This window comes from Microcaecilia unicolor, chromosome 2 (genome assembly GCF_901765095.1).
Source record: "Microcaecilia unicolor chromosome 2, aMicUni1.1, whole genome shotgun sequence".
NCBI lineage: Eukaryota > Metazoa > Chordata > Amphibia > Gymnophiona > Siphonopidae > Microcaecilia > Microcaecilia unicolor.
In genome coordinates, this window is record NC_044032.1 from 149,100,801 (window position 1) to 149,127,773 (window position 26,973).

General features: G+C 42.9%; 1 protein-coding gene across 1 annotated transcript in view; it reads right to left on the reverse strand.

Moving 5' to 3' along the window:
- The window catches only part of KIAA0825 (KIAA0825 ortholog), a 584,207-nt gene that overhangs the window by 480,986 nt on the left and 76,248 nt on the right, over positions 1 to 26,973 (reverse strand). The window contains 1 exon segment of the mRNA XM_030193391.1: positions 694 to 864. Within this exon segment, the coding sequence (XP_030049251.1) occupies positions 694 to 864 (171 nt within the window).

Genomic DNA, 26,973 nt, shown 5'->3' on the forward strand with positions numbered 1-26,973 from the left:
TGTGTACTTATGTTTTTATTTTTTTGTGTATGTTTGTTACTTGCTTTGCACAAAAGCAGGATATAAATAAAATTAAAATAAACAAATGTGGATGTCAAATAGACAGAAACTATCAACACCAATCCTCATGAATCAATAATGCCCCTCAGATCACTAACCATTTCTACCAAAGTGGTTTTGATATTATATCCAGCACAAAAAGCTGTTTGCCAGGGTGCAACACTGCACAATCCTCAATAAAATCCACTAGTAGCCCTATGTTTATTATGCCATGAGAGGTTATCTCACAAAAGGAAACCCAAACTAGTAAAAGTTGAGTAATTCTGGCCCAATGCTAAACTTCACACATCTGTCTTACAATAACTTGTGGTTTGATGAACCTTAAAACAGTTACTCTAAAATATACAGCTTAAAAGTAACTTTTGAAAATACGTAACAGAGTACCTCTAAGATTTACAAAGGAATATAACATTTCTAAGAATTATGGAGTCTACTGTGATAGCTCTCTTAGAAAAGGATGAGGACCTAAGCATGTTGATAGAGGAAATGCCGGTCACAAACTCATTTTTAATTGCATCTATCATTATTGTGCCTTTGAATTATTTATTGTACAGTATAATTTTGAAGGCCAAATTCATGGCACATTGTTTTCAGATCCAAAACAAATTATATTTCCGCAATTCCTGACCTTACCTTGCACATAATTCTTTTCTTCAGTAACACTGGGCAACAGTACCATTTCAGCTGATAATTCTTCAATTCTTTCTTCCAACCACAAATTAAGCTTTACAAGCTGAGATAGGCACTTAAGTTGATTTAAAGAAAAGCAAAAATTCATTTCTTTCTTAGCCTGGTGGTGGTTAGCTGTCCAAAGAAAGAAATAAATAGCATCCATTTTCATTTTTTGGTTATTCATGATGAGCAAATACCTAAGCATAAATTTAAATTATCGTACATCAAATTTTATAGCTACAATAATGCAGCAGTTTATACTCTGAAAACATCGGGAAAAGCAAAATTACTTACCTGTAGCAGGTATTTTCTGAGGACAACAGACCATCGATTCTAGCATGTGGGTGACGTCATCCACGTCAACCAGTGCGGAACACTTTTATAGAGTAATACATCTTTAAGAGCAAGCGACAGTGTCCCCACTGCACAAGCCTGAGTGCCTTCCTGCTTGACGCAAGCGCATGAAACCATGAGTACAGTAAAATAACTATCCAAAACAACTCCAAGGGGAGGTGGGAGGGTATATGACAATTTATGGCCTGCTGTCCTGGAGAATGCCTGCTACAGGTAAGTATCTTCACTTTTACCAAGAACAAGCAGGACAGACAATTCTCACATGTGGAAATCCCTAGCTACCAGGCTCACCAAAAACAACAACAGTAGGAAAATTGGAACTCACAACAGTGAGTTCAAAATATTAATTAACCTGAAACTATATACAAACAGAACAAAATGGGCCTACAAGGGTGAAGTTAGATTCTAGACCACACATAAATTCTGCAGAACTGTCTACTCAAACCGACTATTGCATCGGGTATCTTGCTCAAGGCAACAGTGAGATATGAATGTGTGGACTGAACACCACATTGCAGCCTTGCAAATCTCCTCTATAGAGGTTGATCTCAAGTGGGCTACCGACACAGCTATGACACTGACATTATAAGCCTTGACATGACTCTCAAGAGTCAGCCCTGCTTGAGCATAAGTGAAAGAAATGCAACCTGCCAGCCAACTGGCGCTTGTGTGTTTCCCCGATGGTGACCCCCATCCTGTTGGGATCAAAAGAAATAAAAAGGCTGAGTTGGCTGCCTGTAGGGCCTAGTTCGCTCCAGGAAAAAGGCCAATGCTCACTTGCAGTCCAAGGTGTGCAGTGCACTTTCGGCAGGATGAGTGCAAGGTTTGGGAAAATATGTTGAAAGGACGATAGACTGATTCAGATAGAACACTGACAACTTTCGACAGGAATTTAGGGTGCATGCGGAGAACTAATCTGTTATGATGAAATTTTGTGTAAGGTGAATCTGCTACTAAGGCCTGAAGCTCACTGACCCTGCAAGCTGAAGTAACAGCCACCAAAAACAAGACCTTCCAAGTCAATTACGTGAGAGACCAGGAATTGAGTGGCTCAAAAGGATCTTTCTTCAACTAGGTGAGGACAACCATGAGTTCCCATGACACAGGTGGAGGATTGACAAGGGGCTTTGACAAAAGCAAATCTCTCATGAAGCGAACAACTAGAAACTGTTCAGAGATGAGCTTACATTCTACATGGTGATGATAAGCACTTGTTGCATTAAGGTGAACCCTTACAGAGTTGGTCTTAAGACCAGACTCAGGGAGGTGTAGTAGGTATTCAAGCAGGGTCTGTGTAAGGCAACAAAGAGGATCTAGGGCCTTGCCCTCACACCAGACGGCAAAACCTCCATTTGAAAGAATAACACCTCTTAGTGGAATCTTTCTTGGAAGACAGCAAGACCCTGTAGACACCATCTGGAGAATGCAAGGAAGCAAATTCTAAGCTCTCAACATCCAGGCTGTCAGGGCCTGCGACTGGAGGTTGGGATATAGAAGAGACCCCTCGTTCTGCATTATGAGGGTTTGAAAACATTCCAAACTCCAAGGTTCTTCGGAGGGCCAATATGGGGCAAACAGGATCATGGTTCCTTGGTCTTGCTTGAGTTTCAGAAGTCTTCCCTATGAGAGGATATACATACAGAAGGCCATTCCTCCAATGGAGGAGGAAGGCATCCAATGCTAGTCTGTGTGCCCTGAGCCTAGAACAGTACTGAGGATCTTTGTGATTGAACAGAGTGGCAGAGAGATCCACCGAGGGGGTGCTCCACACTCGGAAAATCTTGAAGGCAATGCCCATGCTGAGAAACCACTCATGCAGTTGCATGACCCTGCTCAATCTGTCAGCCACACTGTTGCATTTGCCCGCCAGGTACGTGGCTCTGAGAACTATCATGAACTGGATAGCCCATTGCCACATCTGGTTGGCCTCCTGACACAAAGGGTATGATCCAGTACCCCCCCTGCTTGTTGGTGTAATACATTGCAACCTGATTGTCCATTTGAATGAGTACAATTTGGTTGAACAGCTGATCTCTGAAAGCCTATAGAGCGTTCCAGATTGCCTGTAGCTGCAAGAGGTGAATATGAAGATCTGCCTCCTGAGCTGACTATGCACACTGAGTGTGTAGCCCATCCACGTGAGCTCCCCACTCCAGGTGGGATGCACCTGTTAACAGCACCTTCTAGGGCTGAGTAATTTGGAATGGAAATCCCATAGTCAGATTGGATCAACTTGTCCAGCAGAGAAGGGACTAAACCAACTCTGGTGTTACCCAGATAACATCTGCTAGGTTCCCAGAGGCTTGAAACCACTGGAAACATAGGGTCCACTGGGCAGTTCTCATATGGAGACCTGCCAAAGGAGAATGGAGGCCATGTGGCCTAAGAACCTCAACCTCTACCAAGTTGCGGCCTGCTAGCTGGCTCGAACCCAAGCCACTTGGGGGTACCCAAGTGGTGAGTGCAACCAGAATATATACCCCCTCGGCACAGGGAGAAAGGCTCGCACCTGGTGCATGTCTAGCAGGGCTCCAATGAATTCCAATTGCTGAACTGGGAGCAGATGGGACTTGGGGTAGTTTAAAATGAAACCTAGTAGCTCCAGCACTTGAATAGTTCTCCACATGGACTCCTGAGCACAGTCCTTCGATGTGCTCTTTTAACAGCCAATCATCCAGGTAGGAAAACACATAGAATCCCAGTCTGTGTAGCGACAATAGACATTGCAGGAAAATCCTGGGAGCTGATGCGAAGCCAAATGGCAACACACGGTACTGAAAGTGATATGTTCCCACCAGAAATCTGAGATACTTTCTGTGGCCTGGGATGTGTATGTAGGAATCCTTTAAGTCCAGGGAGCATAGCCAATCATGAGCATGAATCACTGGGAGAAGGGTGCCCAGAGAAACCATCCTGAACTTTTCATTGACTAGGAGTTTGTTCAGGGCCCTTAGATCTAGGATGGGATGCATCCCTCTGACTTCTTTGAGACAAGGCAGTACCTGGAACAGAATCCTTTTCCTTTTTCCTCTGGTGAGAGCTAAAGTAAAATGCACTCGAAGGGCAACCTGGTGGTCTTTGACACCAATACAGGGCATAACCGAGATGGACTATTTGAAGGTAATATTTCTGTCATTTGGATGGGCTGATTAAAGGGACACCCTAGTACTATAATATTCGTGCAGAGATTTTTTTCTCCTGGTAAAGGGCCACTAAACATACATCATGTTATGAGAATTAGGTGCTCAACATTCAGAGTTTCTATCCATCTATTTATTTACTTTTTAAGAGGTGAAACGGGAGTGGGGGGAGGGGGGGAATGAAAATATGGGAAAAGGAGGGCAAGAAAAATTAATGTGACTCTGGAAGGGGGAAGAAAACAAATATATAAGTGAACAGAAGTCCACACATATGTGTTAGCATAGGACTCAATATAGTGTTATTCTGGCCCTGTTTAACTCTATTTACAAAGGTGATTGAGCAAGTCAATTAAAAGACTATAGCACTCATTTTCAAAGCACATGGATGTCTCAAAAGGTCGAAATAGATGTCCATGTCCAAATCTCGAACTTGCAAAGACAGAATAGGGACATCCAACACTGCAAAACATCCAAATAGCAAGGGGGGATGTTCCGGGCAGGACCAACGAGGGTCTGAGATCTGGATGTCTAACAGTGATTACCGAAGGGGAAGAAACATCCACGTCTAAAAAGAAAATTGGAAAGTCATGGGATAGGAGGTAGTGTTCTATTGTGGATTAAAAACTGGTTAAAGGATAGAAAATCTCGTACTTATATGAACCTTCATTATCCAAACTGCATTGGTCTTAAATATAAAACGTCATATGCGTCCAATTTCTCCTACTTGAGTACACAGATGTGGAATACATTACCTAAAAGTGTGAAAATGATACATGACAATCTAGAATTCAGATGAAATTTAAAGACCTATTTTGCAAGGCCTATCCTACTGCTTCTGCTTAGCTGGCTCGACTCTGCACTGATTCAAAGGACATTGCTATTTCTTATTTCTTTGTCACTTATTTTACCCACTTGTCCCTACCTTCCCTGATCTTATTTCTAATTGTATTTGTTAAACACCTGCTGTACTTGGCATTCACCAATACGGTGTCTTGTTAGCCATATTGAGCCTGCTAGTGTGTGGGAAAATGGGGGATACAAATGCTACAAATAAATAAAACACAGAGTAGGGTTAAATGGTCAGTTTTCTCAATGGAGAAGGGTAGATACTGGGGTTCCCCAGGGGTCTGTGCTGGGACCACTGCTTTTTAACATATATATATATACATATATACATATACAGTGGGGGAAATAAGTATTTGATCCCTTGCTGATTTTGTAAGTTTGCCCACTGACAAAGACATGAGCAGCCCATAATTGAAGGGTAGGTTATTGGTAACAGTGAGAGATAGCACATCACAAATTAAATCCGGAAAATCACATTGTGGAAAGTATATGAATTTATTTGCATTCTGCAGAGGGAAATAAGTATTTAATCCCTCTGGCAAACAAGACCTAATACTTGGTGGCAAAACCCTTGTTGGCAAGCACAGCGGTCAGACGTCTTCTGTAGTTGATGATGAGGTTTGCACACATGTCAGGAGGAATTTTGGTCCACTCCTCTTTGCAGATCATCTCTAAATCATTAAGAGTTCTGGGCTGTCGCTTGGCAACTCGCAGCTTCAGCTCCCTCCATAAGTTTTCAATGGGATTAAGGTCTGGTGACTGGCTAGGCCACTCCATGACCCTAATGTGCTTCTTCCTGAGCCACTCCTTTGTTGCCTTGGCTGTATGTTTTGGGTCATTGTCGTGCTGGAAGACCCAGCCACGACCCATTTTTAAGGCCCTGGCGGAGGGAAGGAGGTTGTCACTCAGAATTGTACGGTACATGGCCCCATCCATTCTCCCATTGATGCGGTGAAGTAGTCCTGTGCCCTTAGCAGAGAAACACCCCCAAAACATAACATTTCCACCTCCATGCTTGACAGTGGGGACGGTGTTCTTTGGGTCATAGGCAGCATTTCTCTTCCTCCAAACACGGCGAGTTGAGTTCATGCCAAAGAGCTCAATTTTTGTCTCATCTGACCACAGCACCTTCTCCCAATCACTCTCGGCATCATCCAGGTGTTCACTGGCAAACTTCAGACGGGCCGTCACATGTGCCTTCCGGAGCAGGGGGACCTTGCGGGCACTGCAGGATTGCAATCCGTTATGTCGTAATGTGTTACCAATGGTTTTCGTGGTGACAGTGGTCCCAGCTGCCTTGAGATCATTGACAAGTTCCCCCCTTGTAGTTGTAGGCTGATTTCTAACCTTCCTCATGATCAAGGATACCCCACGAGGTGAGATTTTGCGTGGAGCCCCAGATCTTTGTCGATTGACAGTCATTTTGTACTTCTTCCATTTTCTTACTATGGCACCAACAGTTGTCTCCTTCTCGCCCAGCGTCTTACTGATGGTTTTGTAGCCCATTCCAGCCTTGTGCAGGTGTATGATCTTGTCCCTGACATCCTTAGACAGCTCCTTGCTCTTGGCCATTTTGTAGAGGTTAGAGTCTGACTGATTCACTGAGTCTGTGGACAGGTGTCTTTCATACAGGTGACCATTGCCGACAGCTGTCTGTCATGCAGGTAACGAGTTGATTTGGAGCATCTACCTGGTCTGTAGGGGCCAGATCTCTTACTGGTTGGTGGGGGATCAAATACTTATTTCCCTCTGCAGAATGCAAATAAATTCATATACTTTCCACAATGTGATTTTCCGGATTTAATTTGTGATGTGCTATCTCTCACTGTTACCAATAACCTACCCTTCAATTATGGGCTGCTCATGTCTTTGTCAGTGGGCAAACTTACAAAATCAGCAAGGGATCAAATACTTATTTCCCCCACTGTATATATAAATGATCTAGAAATGGGAGTGAGGTCCATGGACATTTCCAACACATGGACATCCATCTCACGTATTTTCGAACAGGCTGTATCCTGTTTGAAAATACATGTAAGATGGATGTCTATTTTGACGTTCTTTCAGAAATGACCCTCTAAATATACCAAATTTAAAAATTGTATCATACAAGCACACAGTCCAAGAACTCAAGCTGCACCAACCCTACCTTGGAGAACTCATCATTACAAATAGTACAGAACACCAACAAACAATAAGAGCCAACAAATTATAACACAAAAAATGCAGACAAAAATGAAATGGAAAACCAAAGAAACCAGACCTTGCAAGACAGAGCACTGAAGGAGAAATATATTCTTTTCTGTATAAAGCAAAATAGAAGAAATGCACATTTCAAATTTGACATATTTCATTCACTAAAAATTTAAAATAATATATTTTGAACCTTCATTGTATGATCATTTTTCATTTGAGTTTAGCACTTCCTCTGGTTGATTTTCATTTCTATTTTCTCTGTTTTCACTACCCTCATCTTCTTCTCCTACATCTTCCTCTGACATTGATCCTTCTTTTCCATCTTTTATTCTCCGTTTCTCTCATCTGCCTTTTTATCTATTGAAAACTAGGTTTCATACCTCCTTCTCCAGTCTCCTTCTTTTCACTGTTCAACTACACAAGCTTTTTTCTTCTTTTTTTGAATAGCACAGGTTTGTTTGGAATTATTATATGGCTAGAGTGCTTCAGAGGTTTTTGCGATATTCAAGTCTTCATTTTCTTTAAGATGGGAGATACACATGATATAAAATGGCCTCACAGATGTCCATGTAGCCTAAAGATTAGAGAGTGGGCTAAGAACCAGGGGACCCAGGTTCAAATTCCACTTCAGCTATTTATTTATTTATTTTAATTGTGAGGCTTTCAGACACAGAAAAATGCCTATTGTACCTGAATGTACACCACTTCAATAGCTTTCAGGCATATAGGTTTCTAAAACATTCAGGTTCAGTAGGTATTTTTATGTCTCTAGAAGGTTCATAATTAATAAAGAAAAAAATGAGCTGAAGTGGGATTTGAACCCCAGTCCCTTGGTTCCCAGGCCACTATGCTAACCACTAAGCTATTTCTCTGCCTGCCTGCTGAGTCCTGTCTGCTGAACTCCTTGCTGCCAGAGTCACTCAGACACCCTTGCCACTAACAGCCCTTATACTGGTGCTAATCCAGTATTTCTCCTGCAGCCAATCAGTAGGCTGGAAGCATGACCACATACTCTTGATGTTTTCGGAATCAGGCTGCATGCATTCTATGTATTTTTTAAATTATTATTTAATTTAAAGCACCGACGCTAAGAAATCATGATATTTTTTTAAAGTTCTCATAAAGTTCTCATGAAATACAAAACAACTTACGCATCCGGCTTCTCCTACTTCTGCGCACAACTATGGAATGGCCTCCCAAAAGCTGTGAAAACAATCCATAACCACCTGAACTTCAGGAAAACACTAAAAACCAACCTCTTCAAAAAGCCTACCCCAATGACCCTACGTAAACCTCTTCAGCCAGAAACACAGCATGACTAATGATCGCACTGGACAATACACAATCTTCATCGCTCTGACCCTCCATATTTACCTCATTCGATTACTATACAACCTCATAGAACAGCATAATTGAGGGGTAAGTATGATTACTGTCTAAAAGCAAAATATATCATTACATGAATATAAAAATAATGATATCGCTTGTAGTATAGGGATAGTGGCATTATATAAAAAATTAATATCACTGACAGCAAATAAACAGGGCAAATAGAATTTGTGATAAATTCTATGCACTGCTTTCAAAATATACCCCTTCAAATCATTGCATACAGAGCTAATTCACATTGCATTTCCTTTTATTAAATGGCCCTTGGTGTGGAGAAGTAGTTTGGTGCTTAGAACAGTGGGCTAAGAACCAGGGAAGCAAGATTTAAAATCCTGCTGTGGCTCCGATACAAACTTATAGCCTTATTTAGTAACCTATGGTAAAATAGTGTTTTGACTTTTTGTGCAGGGAAATTTATTGCAGGATTCACAAGCCCATGATACTTTCCTGCAGCACTCATCAAGCTTTAGGTTGCCATAACCCTAATTCACACACCACCACAAATATGTGACCCCAAACAGGCACAGAACAATGATATCCTCCATAGCGTCTGAACAAATCACAACCCCAAATGCATACTCATCTATTGCTTTAATCTTGTTATAATCATAGCTCCTAATTTTTCTATAAATACATATTTAAAACAGTCTTTGATTATTTATTCTCCAAATATTATTTTGTGCAAAAAATCTTTAAAATAAATAAATATATACACACACACACATAAATTGTTGGGGGAAACGCTGATATTGGTGCCATCTCTAGCTTTGTTCCTCGATACACATTCACAACAGCGCTCCTTCGCTTGAACAGAGAATTTATTGCTTCATTCCATCGTACAACACAGCCTGAGCTTCCCCAGATGCATTTTTCAATGCACTACTCTAATCACCACTTTATCTTTAGGATCCGAACAAGCGCTCTGCTGCCCCTAGCGGACGCCTCCAGCCTCCTTATGCTAGGAAAGAAACATAGTGTCCCGGGTAACCCCCCCAGTTCATGAAATTACCATCAAAATCATAGGCACCCGGTATAAGAGGCTTAGCCCCAACCATGACTTCTACCTTCCTACCGTCCCATTGGTATCTCTGCCACTGCTGCCGGTTTAGAAGTACCAGCAAAACACAAGAGAGCCGCGGGGTCACATCAACCTGTATACTCGCAGCTGCCGACTTTGCCAGCCTCTCCCCCTCCCTGACGTCATTTCCTCTCCCAATGACTGAGAGCTGTAGAATCGGAAGGCACGCCTATGCAGAATGCAGCAATGCCTGTTCTGCGGCTGGTCCCGAAATGCAGCAGCCACTTAGGTTCTGGTAGAGTGAAAATGAAGGGAAAGAGGAAAGATGTTGATACAAGCAGAGAAACTGGATGGAAGGAGAGAGAGAGAGAGAACGCTGAATGGAAGGGGGAGGGAGTGGGAGATGTTAGATGGAGGGAAGAAAGAAAGAAAGAGGGAAAACACTGGATGAAAGATGTGAGAGAGGGGAGAAGCTGAAAGGAGGGGAGAGAAGGGACATGCTGGCTGAAAGGGGGAGACAAAGAAGACATGCTGGATGAAGGGGGAGAGAGGGGACACTCTGGATGGAAGATGGAAAAGAGATAATGGATGGAGGAAAGAGGGGAGACCCTGGAAGGAAGATGGAAGAAGATGGATATAAGTAGAGATAAAGAAGGAGAGAAGCTGAATGGAGGAGAGAGAGGCGACATGCTGGTTGAAAAGGGGAGGCAAAGAGGACATGTCAGATGGAAGGGGAGGAAGGGGACATGCTAGATGGAAGGGGGAGACAGAGAAAGGGAGACACTCGGAAGGGGGAGAAAGGGGACACACTGGTTGGAGTGGGTGAATGGGGGGCACTGGATGAATGGGGAGAGAGGGGGGATATGCTAGATGGAAGGGGGGAAGAGGAAATGCTGGACAGAAGGGGGAGAGGATAGAGTTAATGAGACTAGGAAATAAAAGGGAGGGGAAAGATGGAAAGCTCTAGGTAGATTCAGTTGAAAAAAGGAAAACTGAAGAATGAATGAAAAAGGATAAAAATAAATGGAAGAAAGCTGAGACGAAAATATCAATGTGGATGGATGTAGTGGAGGATGTGAAGAAGACAAGAGAAGAGAAGAGAGAAAAAGGACAAATGGACAAGAAACCCTTCCATGAGAGTTAAGAGGAAAGCAGAATGCAGAAACTGCGACCAACACAATTACAAAAATTAAATGGCCAGACAACAAAAGTACAAAAAAAATATTTTTAATTTAGGATAAAGTAGTGTGGTAGTAATGCTATTCCACTCTTATAAACATAAAACAAAAAAAATGCAAAATAAGATAATACCGTTTTATTGGACTAACCTAATATACTGTATATTTTGTTTTTACTAGTTTTCAGAGGTCGAAGCCTCCTTCGTCGGGTCAGAACAGTATACCATAACAGCAATATATTGTCCTGAACTGAGCAAGGTGGTTTGGCCTCTAAAAGCTCATTGAAAAATGTATTACGTTAGTCCAATAAAAAGATATTGCCTTATTTCCATTTTTTTGTTTTGTTTTTATTTGCTAATTTGTAATGTGATTGGAATATGTCGTATTTTAAAATTTACATATGCTCTCTTTACATTTGGCATATATTTTAGTGTTGCATTGTAGAGTCTAGTTTCTTCGGGGTTCAGTTTAATTTCAGAAGTTCTTAAAATCATATTAGTGAATTTTTAAGAATATGGGTTGAAGAAAATTTAAATACTTTACATATGACCCTACAGCTGAGGTATGCCTAGTTATATTGCTGTAATCCATAAGTATTTGTATTTTTGTCTACATATTTCTATTTTTAGTTCATGGTTACTTATCCTATACCTGGTGAGGGTCTGTCCATGTTCTCTGTGTGTGGAAGACTAGGTATTCTTTTAACATTGAATCTCTATGTAGGGCTGATCTATTCTAATCCGGCTTGTTTAGTTTTCCAATATTGATGTTCTAGAGCCCACTACATTGTTTACGCTGCTGCCCTTGTTGTGTTACTCCTGGAAGTTAGTGCTATTATGGTATTGTAGAATTGTTCTTTAGGTCCTAAGCGACATTTGTAATATTTTATATCACTTTACTATATGTGTGATACTAGTTTTCGGGATTTGATTTTAGATCACGCCTTTCTCAGCAGTAGCTCAAGGCAAGTTACATTCAGATATAATAGGTATTTTCCTGTCCCTGGAGGGTTTACAATCTAAGGGCTACTCCCTACTCTAGGATTTTAACTTGCCCAATCACACTCCATTCAACCGCACCTTGGCCCTGCCATAACCCCACCCACTCTCTAGCCCCACCCATCTTAGCCTCCCCAATCAGTTGAGTCACCGACCGCCTATGATCAAAATATGAAAGGAAAAATCCTTTTTATGGAATCCTGTTTCTTAGTGAGCTCCCTGGGAGTCAGCTTGTATCCCCGTTCTTCTGCAGCTCAGTAGGCAAGTTCTCGATCCTTTAAAACAGAGTTTCCACATACAAAAGAACAACCCTCTCTATTCACACTGTCCCTCCTGTGCTGCCCTGGGTTTACCAAGACCAGTAGCGTAGCAAGGGCGGGGCGATGAGGGCGGGGCGATGAGGGCAGTCCGCCCCGGGTGTCAACGGGTGGGGGGGAGTGCTCCGTCAACCCCCCCCCCACCGGCGCAGCGCCTCTCACTCTCCCCCTGCCTACCAGCTGAGCTCCAGCCGGCACCTCCAATCTGCAGCGTTGCTGACTTTAAATGAAGAAAACCGTCTCGTCGTTGGCCCTTCACTACTGAGTCCCGCCCTCTGATATAACTTCTTATTTCCTCGAGGACGGGACTCAGTAGTGAAGGGCCAACGACGAGACAGTTTTCTTCATTTAAAGTCAGCAGCGCTGCAGATTGGAGGTGCCGGCCGGAGCTCACCTGGTAGGCAGGTGGGGACTGTCGGGGGGGAGTGAGAGGCGCTGCGCCGGGGGGGAGGGGGGTTAGGGTCAATGCCGGGGGGGGGGGGTGCCGACGCCAGGGGGGGTGCCGTTCCACGCCGGGGGGGGGGGGGCGCTGTGTTGCACTGCACCCGGGGGGGGGGGGGGGTGCGCGCAGCGGCAATCCGCCCCGGGTGTCAGCCAAGCACGGAACGCCACTGACCAAGACCAATAAAGAATTCAGCTTCCCAAAATACAGCCCATAGGTTACACTAAGCTTATTACAGTAATAACTTAGCTTTACTGCAGTGTCAGCTTCAGGGGTGGCCCTTGACTCCTCAGAATCCTTTAGGTCCATTAGATTCATATCGTTCCTTAGCCATTCCAGAGCTTCTTGGCTCAGCCTTTTACTTTGGGGGTCCTTTCTTGCCCCAGATTGGGTAGCCCGCTTACTCCTAGCTGGTCTTGCTCTTTGTGAGGGGGAACTCTAACTCCTCCTCTCTCAAGACTCTCCTCCTCTTTCTCTAGGTTGAGGCTCCCCTTTTTCCCTGTTTGCCCCCGCCCTTTCTTTCTCTCTCTCTCTCTCTGGCTGTGGGGTCCTCCAACCCCTCCCCTTCCAGGCCATCCCTTTCTTGGATGTACAGCTAGGAACTGAGGGAGCCTGAAAACTCCTCCCCTCCAGTAGGCTCTTGGTTTCCTACAAAGCCTATGCTCCACCCCTGCCAAAACCCTCCCAGCAGCCTCAGCTCCCAGGTATAATTGCTGGGTAAGGCATCTCCCTTCCACTTGATTGTATTCCATTCCGGGTTTCTCTCCCCACTCAGAGCTCTAAGCTGTCCTGAAGCTCATTACTAAAACTAAATGAAAAGAAAACCACTTCTGGGGCAGCATGGTCACTTAACCACCACAATAAATCAATTATTTATTTATTTATTTATTATTACATATGTACCCCGCGCTTTCCCACTCAAAGCAGGTTCAATGCGGCTTACATAGTAATAGGGATTACAGAGCATTCATAGTGAAAATAGAAAAAGAAAATATGTTAAGTATATCAGAATAGTAAAAGATATAGGAAAGTATAGATGCGCAAGTGTTTGGTAAAAGGGTGCATAGGATTAGTTTGGGTCATTTGGGTAGGCTTGCTTGAACAGATGGGTTTTTAGTGATTTCCAGAAGGGTAGATAGTTCCTGATTGATCGGATAGGTCTGGGGAGGGCATTCCAGAGTTGGCTGCCTAAGAAGGAGAAGTTGGATCCATAATAGGTTTTGTACCTGAGTCCCTTGCAATTTGGGTAATGTAGATTGAGGTACGTTTGCGAGATTTCAGATATGTTTCTGGTGGGAAGGTCAATCAGATTAAGCATTTAGTCCGGAGATTCACCGTGGATAATCTTGTGGATTAATGTATGGACCTTGAAGATGATTTGTTCTCGGATAGGGAGCAAATGAAGTTTTTGTCGAAGAGGTGTTGCGCATTCAAATTGTGGTTTGCCAAAAATGAGTCTTGCTGCTGTATTTTGGGCAGTCTGAAGTTTTTTCAGGATATGGGTCTTGCAGCCTAAGAAGATACTATTACAGTAGTCGGCATGGGTAAGTACCGTGGATTGCACCAGGTTCCGGAATCTATCTATCTATCTGTCACAACTGTCAGGAATGGTGAGCCCTTGAACCAAAGCCGGAGCTTTGGCAGACAAATCACCTGGGCTGGTACAGGCAGGAATCAGAACAGACTCAACAAGGCAGGACAGAGGTAACTAAGCACAATGGACAAAACAAGGACCGGATCCAGACGAGGCAAGGAAAGGAAGGCAAAGGGGCCAGAACTGGAACCCAGACAGGACAAGGCAAAACTCAGAACTGGATTAAAACTGGGACTTGGACCCAGAAATGCAAGACAAAGCAACACACGGAAGTAGATTAAAACTGGGTCCAGAAAAGGGCAAGACAAGGGCAAGACAAGAACTGGATCCGGACAGGACTAGACTGAAAGAGACAAGACAAAGCACACCTAGACAGGCAAGATAGGGAAGGAGCTATCAACAAGAATAACAGAAGCAAGACAATAAACAAGGCAGGAACAGGATTCAGGATTCTCAAGCAGGATTCAGGATTCCCAAGCAGGCTTGGCTAGAACCGGATTTTGGAACGGGCTTGGCTTGACTGGAACCGGAGTCTGAAAGGGACTTGGCTTCACTGGAACAGGAGTCTGAAAGGGACTTGGCTTGACAGGAAACAGGATACTGAAAGGGACATGGCTTGACAGAGAGCAGGGACAGAAACTAGCTCAAACACACAACAGGAACAGAACTTAGCAGAAACAGAGCGCAAGAGCCAGGAAGCAAACATTGCAGGCAAAGGATTAAGCAGACTAAGGGAAGACAAACAAACAAACAAACAAACAAACAAAGAAGCAATGTGCTTACCAGCATCCACAGCTGGAAAGGGAGAGGCCAGGCAGATTGAGAGGCAGCAGACCCAGCTGCACAGCAGTGAGGTAATTAGGGACAATGCTGGCTTTTACAGACTCTCAGAATTAACAGACAAGAACTACACACACAGGAAACAGAACAGGGAAAACAGGAACAGAGCTTGGCTTAAACACAGAGCTTAACCATAGCAAGAGTCAAAAGCAGGGCTAGACTAAAGCAGGAGCCAAGGGTAGAGTTAAACAGATACAAACACCAAGGGCAGGGTGTGGCGCTAGAGCCAGGCTTTCAGGATCAAGGTACAAAAGCAAACACACAGAAACAAAGCAAAGCAATGAAACACAAGACTCAAAGAAACACAGAACAGACCTTCAGGAGCAAGACTCAGGAACAAAGTCAAGCAGGGATATGACCTATACAGGTAACACAGAGGCAAATTAAGAGACCTCTTGCAAAGGCAACGCAGGAAAGCTCCATGGGTCCTTATAAAGGAGTAGGCTGATGATGTCACAAGTAGGAAATGAAGCAGGGAGACCAAAGCGAGGCTTGACTTACAGGAAGAACAACAATAGGAAATGAAGCAGACTGGAGAGGTCACAGAGCTAGATAAGGAAAAACAGTAGGTCTGAACATAAGGGCACGGCCACAACTGTGACACTATCTATCTATATAAAAAGGACTTATCTGGCAATCACTGTTCCTTGAACATAGAATTCCACAGAAAAGCCAAAGCATTCACATTTCAAGCCAAAACTCTGCATCAGGACATGGCTATATGCTGCTGCAAATTTTCAAAGCATCACAAGAATCCAAGAGAATGCAAGTGTGCTTTCTCTGAAAGAAAAAAAAATTAAAGGAAGAATTCCTTTAATTTTTTTTCTTTCAGAGAAAGCACACTTGCATTCTCTTGGATTAATCCAGGGCAGCATAACCCTGTTTTAAATATGTATTTATAGAAAAATTGAGACATGATTAAAACAAGATTAAAGCAGTAAATGAGTATGCTGTGCGCAGCACTAAGGGGTCCTTTTACTAAGCAGGTCTTTCCTGTGCGCTAAGGCTATTTTTACTTCAGAAGTAAACATGAAGTAGAGTGAGCCGCAATGTTGCTTAAATGATATGAGCACGCTAATTTCCCTGAAGAAGCATTATAATGAAACGGAAACTCCGTTGGGAATTGTGAAGATAAGTGCGACATAAAATATTATTTTTACAGATTTTTTTAAATAAATGTTTCACACAGTATAAAGAAAAATTATAAAAATGTCAATGGAGGTTTTTGGCCACACATTACTGTATGCTAATAATTTTTAACAGTTTTATTTGGATAGCTTACAAACTACATTGAAATCACACTTACATAATTGCTGAAAAACCAAGAAGTTATAAAATGACCCCAACTAAAAACCCTTTGACCTTGTTAATGTCTGTTTCTTCTTAATCTAAGGCAAACATTGTTTGTAGTGCATATTTGTTAGCTATTAAAAAAAAGAAATAAAATCCCTTAACAGTTGTTATTGACTCCAGCATTTACTAAGAGTTAAGTGATGTTTCCAAAACAGAACAGATGCAGATGCTGACAAAAGGGTAAACAATTGTTGCATGGCTTGCTGCCATATTTTGAGCTCATATATTAAACTCCAAGTGAGGCATATTTTCCCTATGGATTGCACTTATTGCCACTTCATTTCTTATGTACTCTTGTCTCTCTCGCACTGTGTCTAGCACTAAGCTGTTTTCCAGTCTTTCACTGACCCCCGAGGCCTAGTGCTACCTCACACAGCCATTAGTGAAGGGAATTGCATGTGTCTGACATGGCCTGAAACCAATTATTAGATACTTTCTTCCGAATGATGTCCAACTCTGTTGGGAATGAGCAATCATGAAATAATTTACCTCCTGATTTAATTTTTCCTGTACAAATTAGTTGTAGCCAGAGTTAGCTGTACACAGCTGCCTGTGACATATCTCAGGCTTATCAAGATTATACTTGAAATGATGAACAAGGAAGAGGAGGGGGATTGAATAGGTTGGGGAATCCTGTTTTAAAAAGGCATTGACAAGTTTATCAGATATACAGATCACATGAACTACCTGCTAACTGAAAATTACAGACCCATAAACAACCAACTTCTTTGACAAAATCCTAAGATTCGCATGGAACAAACAGAAGCTGAAAAGCACAGTTCACTAAAGGATAGATGTTTGGACAGAAGCTATGTAGTACTGTAGCTATTTAAATTACTACCAAATTTTGTGGTTAGGCTTGTGGAGAGACACCTCCTGCAGAACTTCCAAGGGGGCCAGATTTTTCAGTGGGAGATTTAGGGCACATAAGAATATGAATACCACTGCCACATCTTGACTGCTTCGTCAAAAAGGGGTAGTATCCCATTCCACCCCCCTTCCCCACTTGTTGAGATAGTACATGGCAACCTGATTGGTTGGATGAGAACAAATTGGTTCAACATCTAATCTCTGAAAGCCTTTAGAATGTTCCATAAGGCCCACACTTAAAGTAGATTGATGTGAAGCCAAGTCTCCTGAGCAGACCAGGGACACTGGGTGAGAAGCCAATCTACATGAACACATTCCATTCCAGGCTGGATGCATCTGTGGTCAGCACTTTCTGCAGAAGAGGAATTGGCCCAAAATATCAATTAGAGAAGGAACTGTTGTAACTCTGGTGTGACCGATATGACATCCTTCAGATTCCCCATGGACTGACACCATTTGGAAGCCAGAATCTATTGGGCACCTTGCAAATGGAAAAGGGAAAGGGACTTGATATACCACTTTTCCATGATTACAATCAAAGAGGTTTACATATTATTTACAGGTATTTATTTTGTATCTGGAGCAATGGAGGGTTAAGTGACTTGCCCAGAGTCACAAGGAGCTGCAGTAGAAATTGAACCCAGTTCCCCAGGTCACTTGCACTAACCACTAGACTACTCCGCCACACAAATGGAGGCGTGCCATAGGTGTGACATGCACAGTGGAGAGACCATATGGTCTAACAACCTCATCAACTTCTGGGCCGTGACCTGCCAGCTGCTGAGAACCTGATGAGTGATGCAAATGAGCACATCTATCCTTACTTGAGAAAGGTAGGCTTGAGCTTGAATCATGTCTAGCAGGGCTCCAATGTACGCCATTTGCTGTACTAGAAGCAGATGGGAATTTGTGTAGTTGATTATGAAACCTAGTAGCTCCAACACCCAAATAGTTCTCTGCATTGATTCTTGAGCACCTTCTTTTGATGTGCTCTTCACCAGCCAATCATCCAGATAGGGAAACAAATGCACTCTCAGTCTGTGTAGCGATGCTACGACTACTGCAAAACATTTTCCAAACATCCAGGGAGTGGATGTGATGCCAAATGGCAGAGTGCAGCGCTGGTAGTGGTGCTTCCCTACTCGAAATCTGAGATATCTCCCATTACATGGAACTATCTAAATGTAGATATAGGCATCCTTTAAGTCCAGAGACTATAGCCAATTGTTTTTTTTGAATCATGGGAAGAAGGGTGCCTAGGGAAATCAGCCCTCGGCTTGTCCTCGATTTCCAACTTAATGGGATGGTTTCAGCCATCTCCCTCAAAAAGTTGACAAAAAAAGAGCTCCTCTGGAGGAGACTTTCTCCTTTTTTTCTGGCAGAGAGGGGTCTGAAGATAGGTCAGAGGATCTCTCCTCTTCTGTTCTACATCAGAACCCAGGAACAGTCAGTATCCTACTCAGCAAACTACTCCTCATGGGATGTCTGAGTCTGCATCTGCTTCAGACCACTGCACAAGGGACTAGGCTCAGGTCAAGTGTGCCAAGATATGGGCCCCTTCCTAGACTTCAGGGTCACTTCCTCACCTAACAGGCTAAAAAGCAGTATCACATTGGTCAGTGCTGGCATCAGCATTGACAAATGTCCAAAAGATAGTGCATGGGTCTCTAGAATGAGCCTCAGCAGCACCACAGTCGGTACTGATGCCCTCAATGCCTCAGCATTGTGCTGATCCAAGATATGCCCCAGCTCCTCCTGTAATATGACCCAAAAGAAAGAAAGCCAGGAGTATTTAATGGGAGAACAGAGTAATCTACGCAAATTATCCCCCATCAACTTCTAAGCAGAATGTAGATATAAGGAGAAAATACAGTTTGAATGTCTATATACAAATAATAGATGCCTAAAAAATATGATGGGAGAGTTAACATAGCACTAAATTAAAAGGCAGATACAACAGGCATCTCAGAGACCTAGTGGAAGGAGGACAATCAATGGGATACTGTGTTATCAGGATACAAATTATATCACAATAATAGAGTGGATAAAATTGGATGGGGAGAATGCACTATAGGTTAAAAGAGAATTGAGTTAAAAAAACATTCTACATGAAACAAATAACAGTGTGGAATACTTATGGATAGAAATTCCATATGTGAAGCAAATGAGTATACAGGTAGGACTGTATTACCATCCACCAAGACAGAACAAACAGGCAGAAGAAAAAATGACTACAGAAATTAGGAAAGCTGGCAAACTAAACAACAGTAAAATAATGGATGACTGCAATTACCACAATATTGACTGAATAAATGTTACATCAGGGACCGCTAGGGAGGAAAAATTCCTAGACCTAATTAATGACTGCTTCTAGGAGAAACTGGTCCAAGAACAGACAAGAGGGGATGCTATTTTAGCTCTAGTCCTTAGTGGAATCCAGGGCATAGTTCAAGAAGTAATGGAGTTGGGTCCACTGGGAAACATGACATGATCAAACCTGAGCTGGTATCTGGAGTGAAGTAAATCTACTGTAGCAGCATTTAATTTTCAAAAGGGTGCCTACGATAAAAAGAGGAAAATGGTTAAACAGAAGCTAAAAGAATCGGCCACAAAGGGTATAACTTTAAATCAGGCATGGTCATTCTTTAAAAATGCCATCGTGGAAGCCCAGTCCAGATGTATTCTACGTATTAACATAGGTAGAAAAAAGAGCAAACAACAGCCAGCATCATGAAAAGGTGAAGTGAAAGAGGCTGTTAAAGCCAAAAGAACATCCTTTAAAAAATGGAAAAAGAATCTGAATGAAGAAAATAAGAGGCAACATAAGCACTGGCAAGCCAGTTTCAAAGCATTGATAAAGAAGACAGAAAAAAGATCTGAATGAAGAAAATAAGAAGCAACATAAACATGTAAGGAGTGCTTTGTAAATGTATAGAATAGTGTAATTTGCCCTCTGGTGATAAATAACAACCCTACATAGTTGTAATTGCAACATAAACACTGCCAAGCTATATGCAAAGCATTGATAAAGACAACTAAAAGAGAATAAGAAAAAAATTTTTTGCCGCAGTGGCAAAAACTCAAAGTAACAACTTTTTCAGGTACATCAGAAGCAGAAAGAATGTGAGGGAATCCATGGGACCGTTCTATCGAGAAAGAGCAACAGCGGCACTCGGGGAGGACAAGGCCATAAAGGAGAGACTAAATGAATTCTTTGCTTTGGTCTTTACGGAAGATGTAAGAGATCTTCTACTTGTACTGGAAATGGTTTTCAAGGGAGATGATGCAGAGGAACTGAAGGAAATCTTGGAGAACACGGAAAACATACAGGCTTATTTTTGAAAGAGAAGGAAGCCCATCTTTCGACACAAATCCTAGGATAAGCAGCATAAAATCTGGGATCTTGCATAAATGCAAAGGAGCAAGTCCTTTTCAACTGAAAGAATGCTCTGGAATAAGGGGGTATAGGATGAAGGTAAAAGAGGATAGACTCGGTAGTAATCTAAGGAAATATTTCTTTATGGTAAGAATGGTGAACACATAGAATACCCACCTGGTGGAAATGTTGGAGACGAAGACTGTATCTCAGATCAAGAAAGAATTGTAGATGGCAGCAGATTAACACCATATGGCCTATCCAGCCTGTCTTTACATGCCAATTTTTATGTTTCTCTGTTTCCTTCCCCAAGAGATATATATCAAAAAGTATATGACTGAAGTCCTAGAAGTTCCTGTGGAAAACCTTCCACCTTGTGCTAAGGTTTATTATCTGCCTATGAAAAAAACCTGGGTCCCAGTCTCAAGGAGATTTGGAGCCAGCATGAGAATGTGATCTGGGAAATATCTCTTGATTGTCTACCTTCTTAGCTACTAAATAAGTATCTGTGGGTCCCTATGAGACAACTCTTGATGGCACTCTCTATTGAAGCTTTCACTGAGAAGTTCCCCGAATCTTGGACAGAAGGTCATTGGTCTTATTTCACCAGTTAATATTTTTCTAACTGCTTCTCCTGTATTTTCTCTTGTGATCCCTAAATTTGTGGACTTTGGTGTGGTCACTTATTCTTTTCCTTATATAAATATGATTTTGATGATATCTACTTGATGATATAGACCTTTTTCTCTCTAAGTTGTTAAATGATTAAGTTTTTTGGAAATTGCATAAACATTTTTTTAAACATGTATTACAAAATAATGGTGAACTTTTTCTTCCTTTTCCTTCTAAATGTCCCCCTGTTTACTAAGCTGTGCTCTAATGCCAACATAGCCCATTCACTTTGAATGGGCTGTGTCGGCATCCGGTTTAGTAAAGGGGGGGAGGGGTATATGCTTAAAATTCAGACCCTGTATAATTAAAGAGTTTTTTGGATAATAAGTTTCCAATTCAGTTGGTTGGCAATCCTCCAGTATAGAAAAGGATATTTGGGAATTGTGATAATGCATGTACTGAAGGCTTTTGCCTTTAGTACAATTTCCTAAATATGAGTTATCCAAGTGTTCCGCCTCCTTGACATGAGGGCTAAGATTAGATAACTGTCTTAAAGTTACTCTTTCCTTATCCACCCCCCCCCCCCCACCCCCTTACCCCCATTTACAAAGCTGCACTAGCAGCTGCTACATGGCAATGCTGACAAAGCCCATTCAAAGTGAATGGGCTGTGTCGGTATTAGCAAGGCTTTGTAAATGGGGGGTGGGGGGAGGTTAGTCTTTTCCCTTATTTGTATAATTCTTTAGGATTGCTGTCTATCATTTCTGTTGCAAGTGATTACTTGTATATTTGTTAAAACTTTAATAAAAAGACAATTTAAAAAATAATAAAATAAAGTAAAATAAAAAACAGTAACCCCACACTCACCCAAATGCAAAATCTGATGGAACATAAAATTCAGTGGAAAAGATTGTGTTAGAGGAAATTAAATCATCTTCACATGGAAAAATTATGCTCTTACCTGATAATTTTCTTCCCTTTAATCATACGAGACCAGTCCAGACTAACAGTTTATGTCCATCCACCAGCGGAAGGAGACAGAGAAAATAGTTCCACGTAATTTGCAATAGTGCACATAATTCTTACAAGAAAACACAAGAAAGATAAACATGGAAGCCCCCTCCCCCCCAAATACAGAACCCGGGACTCCCGTAGGACCTGTGCCCCCCAAAGGCGAAGCAAAGGCTACAACTAGAACAGCCACAGTGATGCAATGCACTCCCCCCTTCTCATTCACCACTAAACAGACTCCTGAAGTAGTTTAGAGGGCTCGATGATGAGAATGCTCCCGAGGCTCACGGAGCCTCGCATAGCATGGTAGCAAGGAGAAGACAATGGATGTCTACAGGTTGGAAGGCTCATGATGTTCATGAACCCAAGCGCCTCCAATCACCTATGGCATAACAAATCCACAAGAAACTAAAAAAATTGAAGAGAGTCCCACAAGGGAGGGCATCTGGACTGGTCTGGTATGATTAAAGGAAAGAAAATTATCAGGTAAGAATATAGTTTTTCCTTCCTTGTCATTTATACCAGACCAGTCCAGACTAATGGGATGTAGCAAAGCAGTCTCCCCATTAGGGTGGGAGAACGAAAGGACAAAGACAGGTAAAAAGGATGAAACAGAGCATCCCACTTCTGCAGGCCAGTCAGAGACAACCGAGGGGATTCCTGGAAAGTCCCAGAACGGAAGGGTACTCTGCCACCATGGTATACTAGCAGTGCAAGGCCGCCACAAAGTCCTGGACAGAATCCTAGGAAGTACAGAACCGGGAAAAATAAGCAAGAGAATCCCAACCTTGCAGACAGGCCCATGCCGACAAACGTGCCGAAGGCTGAAGAGCCAAGACCAGTGCCCAAGCCCAAAGACCTAGATGAGTCCTTCTTTGCTACAGGGACAGAAGATGCAGCACCTCCAACTGCGATCATGAGAAAACATAGGCAAGAGTCCACAACAGCATACAGACCCCCCAACAGAAGGGTCAGCAGAAAGATGCCTAGGAGCAAAGGAGTGAGAAGCTGCGTGCCACCGCCAGAAAAGAGCCATGCCCCTCAGAGCACAGATCGAAAGAGCAATGCTGAACCGCAGAAAAAGGTCGGTGGGCTAGCTACAGGGATAGAACCAAAAAAGGCATTGAGACACAGTCTAGGCGCCTCGTCCACCATGGAACACAGGTCTCCCCTTGCGAACATGTAGCCATGTTTAAAAGCCAAGGTAGAGACCCTAGGTCCCCACACTGAGAGAAAGGAAACAGTTCCCCCATCGAGAAAGAGACTGAAGCAAGACCATATGCACAAAGATAGTGTCAACCACCATCAACATAGTGCCACTACAGCCACCAGCCAGAGCATCCACCGATGGAATGCTGCGCGACATCCAGCAATGGAATGTTGCTCCACATTTAACGATGGAGCACCATTCAACTTACAGCGTGGGTGTGTGACTTGACATCCAGCAGTGGAACGATGCTCACCATTCCCCAGATAGAGCAAAGGCCAAAAACCAACACTGCTCAATATCTAGTGATGTAGCGATGCTTGACATCCAAAGATGGAGCAAGAAAAGGAATCCAACCATTGAGGGAATGACAGGAAGCCATAGAAGGAGCTCCACATCCTGCGCTAGAGTGAAGCTTCACTGCCTGCAATTAAATGACAACCTGCTCCACACCCGGAACTGCAGGTATGTCAACTCCGAGAAATGGAACATCTCGCTCCTTCCAAATATGGAGCTGGCATCTATAGACGGATTCTGAAGGATGGCCATCCATAGGCGAAACGGCCACACCAAAACCACCAAGAAAAAAAGCACCCCTGCCAGATGGAGCCATGTGGCCCCAGTGGGAGAGAAGACGCCAACCAGCAGAGAAGAAATTGTGAACCCCCTAATATAACAAGACGTGATCCAAAGCTGCTAGCCAGAGAAGGGAACCATACAGAAATAGGAAGCCAAGCTCCTCACAAGGTGCAGGCCACCCACCGAGACAGAGGAGCGCACATCCCAGAGGAGAAGAGGAGCCTCGATCTGCAGAACCTAAGCTGCAGCCCAGAGAGAAACTGGCAGCAAGAAAGGTCCTAAAGGTACTCCTCATGGGAAAGGAGTTGCTACTACCCTACAGGGAGGGTACTGTAGGGAACAAGAATCGAGGAAACTAGCATCCTGGCAGAACAGCTGCTGCCACCAAAATGGGATAGATCGCAGACAGCAAGAAAGCAAAATGGCACCCACACTAAGAGATGGCACAGAGTGCAAGACCACTCGCAAAAAAGAAAGGTAATAAAAGGAAAACAGCGCAACATCAGGAGATGAGAAGTAGCTGCGAAGACGCAGCAAAGGTGGTAGCCCTGAATACAGCCAGACTGAAAACCGGCAGGAAACCACACCGAACTGCCAGAACCTGAATCAAAGCCCAAACATCCACCCAAAGCAGACCGAGGCATGCCACCAAGGCTGCAGGTCCAAAGCCCCTCAAGAAGAACTAAGGAATGTAGTGCCAGAAGTTGTATCGACGAGCAAGCAGAAGAACACCTGGGTACTGGAAAACCGAGCAGCCAACTGTTTATCGCAGAAAGGGTTATCCGGAGAGTCCAGGCTGTGGAAATGCCAATGTGGCTCCCAGGAATAACCATAATGTCGCAACAATGAGTTGGGTCCCAAGAAGCCCGAGGTCTGCAGGGATCCAAAGAAAGGAAAGTGTCCACTGCGCAAGCCAGAACCCCAGGAGGCACCCTACCAGCAGCCCAAACAGCCTACAGGACAATAGAAACTAAGCACTAAGGCAAAGACAAGCAGAAGAAGAAATGTGCTGGAGCTGCGTCAACATAAAAAAAACATGGACCAGATGCTGCCACCATGACGAGCAGCACAGAGGTGCGAAACTGCTCCTGCTAGAGCAGTAAAAGCCAGTGGCCCACTGCAACCATGTCAGAGAAGGCAGGAATGAGATCCACAGGGCTCCGACACTACAAAACACTAACAGGAACCAGGAACCGAAAAAAGAAAAAACTGAAAAGCAACTGCCACTGAGAAACAAACTGCCTTACTGCCGAAAGGAGAAGAAAATTGCTCCAGAACACGAAAACTAGAGTAAGAATCAGCATGCTGACACAGAACGCAGAGAGCCCGCAAAAAAAAAAAAATACAGGGGATGGAAAACTAACACCCTATAAAAAAGAAAAGCATAGGGACTTGACTAACACCAGGTAAAACAAAAGGAAAATAAAGAGAAAATAGAAACCAATTGCTGGTAGTTTTTTTTTTTTTGGTAATTTTTTTAAAGAACAGTTCTCTCCAGAAGGGAAATAACAAATAACAGCTTACCTCACAGTCAGGAGGTATTCAGCCATACCTGTCCAGAAACTGCAGGACTAAAACTGCACAGGGCAAATAAATTTACTCTATGCCACCGACCCAGGACCACTGAGTGTCATCACAAATACCCAAATCTGGGCTACCAGCACACCCCTGGCTCCACTGTTCACCAGAACAAACTGGGACAGGAGCTAATTGCCAGTCACCAAGAGAAGCTGCATAATCCGTCCACCATCCACCAGGAGACAGAGAAAATAATGAACATTCCAGGCTGCATGATACCCTTAAGGAGTGAATTACTTGGAACTATTTTCTCTGTCTCCTTCCACTGGTAGATGGACATAACCCATTAGTCTGGACTGGCCTGGTCTAGATGACAAGAAAAATCATGTTTTTTTAATACAGAAAATATCACATCTTTAAGAAAGTTATAGTTCTTCCCCTGTGCCTGCCTGGTACTTGTGACCTGGATTGGCCACTATTGGAAGCAGGATACTGGGATAGATGGACCATTGGTCTGACCCAGAATAGCTACTCTTATGTTCTTATGCTCATTTAAAAGACCCATTACACATTTTCCAAATAGGAACAGCAACCAGATTATCCTCCTGTCTCTCTTTGCTTTCCCACTCCATACCTCCCCAACCCATTCAAATTTCAGAGGACAACCAACATAAAATAACTGTAAATAAAAACATTGTAACAAGAGTTTCCAGCACAAATACATGCATGAATCAGCACACTAAGGCGTGATCACACCCCTATGCTAGCATTCAGTCAAACAAACAGCTGGGCTGAAAAGATATACAGCTAAGGAGCCCTTTTACTACACTGTATTAGACACTAACACACAACTAAAAATGGGATACTGTGCGTCATGCTCAGGCATCCTGAGATAAGTACTAAATCTGCGCAGGCTAACGGTGTGCTAAAAATATTTTGAATATTTTTGAAGGAGTGTGTTATGGGCGAAAGTGGGTGTTTCTGCGCTAACCAGATAGCACATCTGCATTACCACATGCAAACTGGTTAGCATAGGAATACCACATGAGCCCTTTATCACATACAAAATGGGTGATGTTAAGTGATCATAACGTAATTTTTAAAAATGGTTGGCATTAATGGCAACATTAGCACATAGCTATTAATACAAGAAATAGAAAATCAGCCATTTAACGGTGGCAGTAAAAATGGGCTTAGCGTGTGGGAAAGACCCACATAAGGGTACATACACTAAAGTCACTTTTGCCACAATTTAGAAAAAGGACCCCCAAATTATCTGCATATCTTTATGAACTTTCTGTCCTGCTGAATATTTATTTCTAAAATTATATCCTTAATGTTCAGAGACAAATTGCACTTCTTATATATGTGAGAAAAGAACAAATTCAGTTCTACTCCATACC